The sequence below is a fragment of the Zingiber officinale genome, chromosome 8B (assembly GCF_018446385.1).
Source record: "Zingiber officinale cultivar Zhangliang chromosome 8B, Zo_v1.1, whole genome shotgun sequence".
Taxonomy (NCBI): domain Eukaryota; kingdom Viridiplantae; phylum Streptophyta; class Magnoliopsida; order Zingiberales; family Zingiberaceae; genus Zingiber; species Zingiber officinale.
The window spans coordinates 67,981,807-67,986,975 of record NC_056001.1 but is presented as its reverse complement, the minus strand read 5'-3'; the positions used below and the strand labels follow the sequence as shown (position 1 = coordinate 67,986,975).

The window sequence follows — 5,169 nt, the reverse complement described above, 5'->3', positions numbered from 1 at the left end:
CTCACACCCTTCTCATTTCTTTCTTTTATTATTAATCCGGTTTTTAGATTTTGGAGTACTAGGCATCAGAGTTGAAGGCATTGTAGTATAAGCGTACGTTCAGACTTTGATCTTCCCTTCGGGAGATGTGGTTATATTTGGAAAAAGGACTGGTTCTCAAGTTAAGCCGGAGAGTAGGGAGGTGGGGTAGGGCCCTACTCATTTCTTGCTTTTATTCATCAGGTTTAGGAGTACTAGTGTACATCGGTTCACTTCCACGGGATATCCTTCGGTTATGTTTTAGTGGTATTTTTATCCTTAGTAAATATTTATTAATCTCTATTTCACTTATTTCATAATCCAATCTTAAATTCTCATTATAAGTATTAATATGAAGATCGATAATATCAGATATAATGGCTCCTTTATTATTTTCATATAGTGCATTCTCTTGTAGTCTTTTATCATTCTCTAGTATTCTTAATTCATTCTCTAGATAATCTCTTTTAGCCTCGCAAACAACATCATTAACTATTTTCTTAAACATAAGTAGCATTATATCATAATCTAGATTGATAATACGATTATACTCGTGTTTAAAATTCTCTTTATCGAGAATTGAATCATTATCCTGTTTGAGAATTGAATCATTATGATGTATTTGATCAAGTAGTCTTTTATTAACAGCCTCCATCTTAGATATACGATCGGCTATCACTTTATCAATCTCGGCTATCACAGCCTCTATCTTAGACTCTGGATGAGAGATTTGATCGGAATCTGAAATGACTGTTATCTCTTCTATCAGTTTCTCTCTCTCTTCAATCTCTTTCTCCTTCTCTTCAATCTTAGCCTCAAGATCCTCTATCTTATTGTCTCTTTGAGCATCCTTCTCATCCATATTCTTGTCTCTTTGAGCTTCCTTCTCATCCATATTCTTGTCTCTTTGATCTTCAAGCGAGAAATGCAAAAACTGAAAGATGAGAAAGCCAATGCTGTGAGTCAGTCCTCTACTGAGAAGGGGACCACCACTGTATTAGATAAAAATGACTCAGTACAAGAGCAAGAGAGAGGCTAAGTAGATGGCAAAGTGAATCTCTATATCCCTAAGGCATCTCAGTTTGTTAGCTGTACTTTTATTCGAAGTATATATTTTGATTTCAGAAGTCACCACCTTTTCAAGCCCCCGAAGGATTAGTAGCTCCAGTGTGAACAACTTTTCAAGCCCCAACTGAGTCTCTACTTTAGGAACTACTTTTTCATCAGGAACTACTTTTGCATCAGCCTTGGTATTGTAGAGAGTTGGTTGAACAGTAGGGGTCTTTTGACCTTCAGTAGAGGCTTCTCCCTCTGTAATCTCTTTCTCCTTCTCTGCAATCTTAGCCTCAAGATCCTCTATCTTATTGTCTCTTTGAGCATCCTTAGCAGCTGCCTTGGTTTCGTATAAAATGGGTTGAACTGTTGGGGTCATTTCACCCTCAGTAGAGGCTTCTTTCTCTTCTTTTTCTTTGTCTTTCTCTTCTTTCTCTTCTTTCTGTTTGTCTATTTGAGCATCCTTAGCCTTCCCTCTCTTAGCCTTACGCTTCTGACCCTTTCCCTTGGTCTTGTGGTGAGTTGGATCCTTCTCATTTATCTATTGAAATTTGTATATAGAGGTTGCATCTTTACTCCCCATGTCTATAACTTCTATAGGTTCTGTGTCTATTGACTTAGCCGCTACTATCCTTCTTACGTTCTGTCTATTGATTTAAAGGCTTACGTGCTGTCTATTAAAGGCGGCTACTGATATGTGCAAAAGGCGGCTACTGATATGTGCAACTTCTAACATCTCTCGACGTGAAGTTTTCGTTAGATAAATCAATCGAATCGAACAACGGAACAATTGATTAGATAAATCAATCGAATCGAACAAGGGAACAATAGAGTTTGCCAAGCAATATTAGACAGAAGGGATTCCAGTTAAAGCAATATTGGACAGATGGGATTCCAGTTAACCTCACTCCAGTATCTGCGACCGCTGTGTTAGCGGCCACATCACTAGTGGGTCTGTGTCAGTTGGCGGAGAGGTATGGCTTATCACGGTTCTCTGTCTTGTAAGGCTGGCTGGGGCGGGCTTCCGCGTCCGAGCACGACTTCAATCCCCGCACATAAGTAGGCGGTGGAAGCGGCTGCGTGTAATATCGGATAAGTGCCTCTATTATTATCGGTTGCCTCCTTTATTATCGGTTGCCTCCTTTATTATCGGTTACCTTTGGATTTGTTCTTTGGAACAGGTATGCCTCTCAATCCTTATCTGATTGGTATCATAATCGATCAAGGTGCTTACTAGGTATCGACCCAAGCAATTGGATCTTCCCCATTGGATCTTCCCCCTAGCCCATCGGATCTTCCCCCTAGAGAGTACTAATGGTATTTAGTGGAAGAGGAAATACTGGAGCGAACCCTTTACTACGGCCTTTACTACGGAGCGAACCCTTTACTACGGCCTTTACTACGGAGCGAACCCTTTACTACAAAGGGATGCAGGAGTGGCTGGGGTATCTCTCTTGGTACTGCTACTGCTGGGGTATCTCTCTTGGTACTGCTACTGCTGGGGTATCTCTCTTGGGACTGTAATATACTCACTATCTATGTCTAATCCCTCTCTTGAGGAGCTCTTTAATCCTCCTGTTGTTAACCACTCCTGGAAAAGCAAGGTAGCGGTGGATGATCGCATTCGCCGTTACGGCTTTCTATGGCACTGTTGGGACCTTGAGGATGGATTCTTGGGAGAGTACCCCCTTCGTTATCACCCTCCCTTATCATAGGGGAGAACGGAGAGTACAGTAGAAAGGGGAGTCGGGGAGAACGGAGAGTACAGTATAAATTCTCTCTGATGAGCAATAGCCTATTGACATTCCAGTCGATTGTGCTCGAAAAGAATGAGTGGATAGATACTCAAACCACTTTTGATAATGACGCGCACTCCCTCCACCGACCCAAGGGGATCATCAGCACTCATCCAAGCTGTTGGGAATGACTGAACACCTGCTCTTACCCTATTTGAGGTAGTTCCCAACTCCAAACTCTGAAGGAGAAGCAGAAAAAAAACTCATCGGAGAAGCTCCAAACTCTTCAGGAGAAGCCTCAGCGGAAGGTGCAGGTTCAACTTCAACCCTCTTGGAAGCCACAGGTGCTACTTCAGCTCCAACTTCAGTCTCAACTGAAGTAACAACTTCAAACTCAGGAGAAGCAACAACAGAAGTCTCAACTTCGAACTCAGTTGAAACCCACTTCTTCGAACTCAGGAGAAGCTCCAAACTCTGTAGTAGAAGCCTCAGCGGAAGGTTTGCATTTTTATACGATATTTCTCGTTCTTCAAACTCATCAAAAGGTTCAGTCTCAACTTCGAACTCTTGAGAAGCTCCAAACTCAGTTGCCCTTCCCTTCGTCTTTTTTTCAGCTCTTCGCCCCACAGCAACAGTCGTAAATGGCTTTAGGCCATTTACTCTTACCTTTATAGTCGAGCATATCCGAGGGATACCCTCTCGCATACGCTCGAGCTCTATCTGTCTCCTACTATCGACCTATCGGTCGCTGGCTCCTTGTAGTCGCCCCTTCCCTTCGTTCAGCTCTTCGCCCCTTCCCTTTGCTGAGCCCTTTCGTTCCTCTCACTCGAGACCTTCGATCTGTCGTTCACTCCCACTCAAGTGGTCTTCAGTTGCTTGCATTTGGTTCTTTCCATTCCAAAAGACACTCATTCAACTGATGCATCTGCCCTATTCGGATTACTTTTCTTAAGCAATTTCTGATGCCTTCTTTTCATAAGCAATTTCATACGCACTTTATGAATCAACAAGAGGTTTCTTTTTTGACTCAACTGATGCATCTGCCCGTTGACCCAGACGCTACAGCCCTTGGCTTTGACTTATCCTTTTCCTTAGCCCTTCTTAGCTTTTCCCTTTGCATTTGACTTAGACCCAAACACTTATCCGGAGGCAAATTAAATAAATGGCGAAGCCACAGCTCCATCAATCCTTGAATCAGCGAACTCGTCTTTTCTGATCAGAGACACCCAAAGCTTGAAAAGAGCCAAGGCTCAACCCGTCCAACTGAGCTATCGTACCCATTAAAGTATGAGACTACCGAATTCCTTAATGGAAAATTTCTAAATTGGACCCGGGGCACCAAACCATAGTAAATTCATGTTCACGTAATGAGAAATTCTTATCTTTCTTTGTTCAGACCCAAAGGCAGAGTAGAGGACAACCCCAAAGGCAGAGGCCGGGTAATCCCCAAAGGCAGAGGCCAGGTAATCCCCAATGGCAGAGGAGAGGACAGCCGCAATGGCCGAGGAGAGGTAAGCCAATAATCCAACGGAGTACAGGTGAGCCCCAAAGGCAGAGTAGAGGTAAGCCTTAGGCAAGGTAAGCCCACCAAAAGGTAAGCCTATTGGTTTGATTTATTATTGTCCTACGTACGAAGGTACTTTTACCCGTAGAGTGAATGGCCCTCAAAGCCATTCACGACTGTTGCCTTACTAGCTCCACCCGAGGCAAGACTAGCTCCAACCGAAGCACCACTAGCTCCAACCTAAGTTTTCTCGCGCGCCAGATGCGGTTTATTAGTTGTCGCTTTGGATTGAATATCCTTCTCGCAGAAGAGCGCTTGTGTACTTCTATAGCAATACGTAGCTAGTACAGCAAGAAAGAGCTTTAGAGTAGCGAGCAATACATACAGTAGTCATCCATCTAGGCAGTGAGGACATACTTCTAATATCATCATTATACTTGTCATTTGAAGCTTTTTGAGTTGCTTCCTTAAAAAGTTCCAAAACTAAATCCAGCTATAGAGTACACTGTTGATGCTACAAAGTATATACCACTACTGCTACTGCTGCTGACACTGAGTACACGGGGGCTAGTTATGCCTTTGAGTATACTGGCGCTGCTTACTAGTACACTAGTGCTAGGGCTACTGAGTACACTGCTATTGACTTTACAGTTACTTGGACTAGGGTTGCTAATGCTTTAGGCGCTCTTAGGGCTCACACTGTTGATCCTTAGCTACTGGGCTTCTTAGTTGATACTCAAGGGATTCGCCTGTTGAGGAGGGCTTCGACTTTAGGCTTTTGAGCTGTACACTTAGGGCTCTATTATAGAGTTGCTACTCATACACAGTTACTATAAAAGTTGCTGTCGGGTGAGGCTT

At 43.1% G+C, this 5,169-nt stretch overlaps 1 protein-coding gene across 1 annotated transcript; it reads right to left on the bottom strand.

The window, feature by feature from the left end:
- Window positions 1-211: 211 nt before the first annotated feature.
- On the bottom strand, window positions 212-1,450 carry LOC122013934 (chromosome partition protein Smc-like). The gene is made up of 2 exons (XM_042570145.1): window positions 1,151-1,450; window positions 212-952 (listed from the first exon to the last, which is right to left on the bottom strand). Exons 1-2 carry the CDS (start codon window positions 1,448-1,450, stop codon window positions 212-214), a joined length of 1,041 nt encoding a protein of 346 aa, XP_042426079.1.
- Window positions 1,451-5,169: the final 3,719 nt, after the last annotated feature.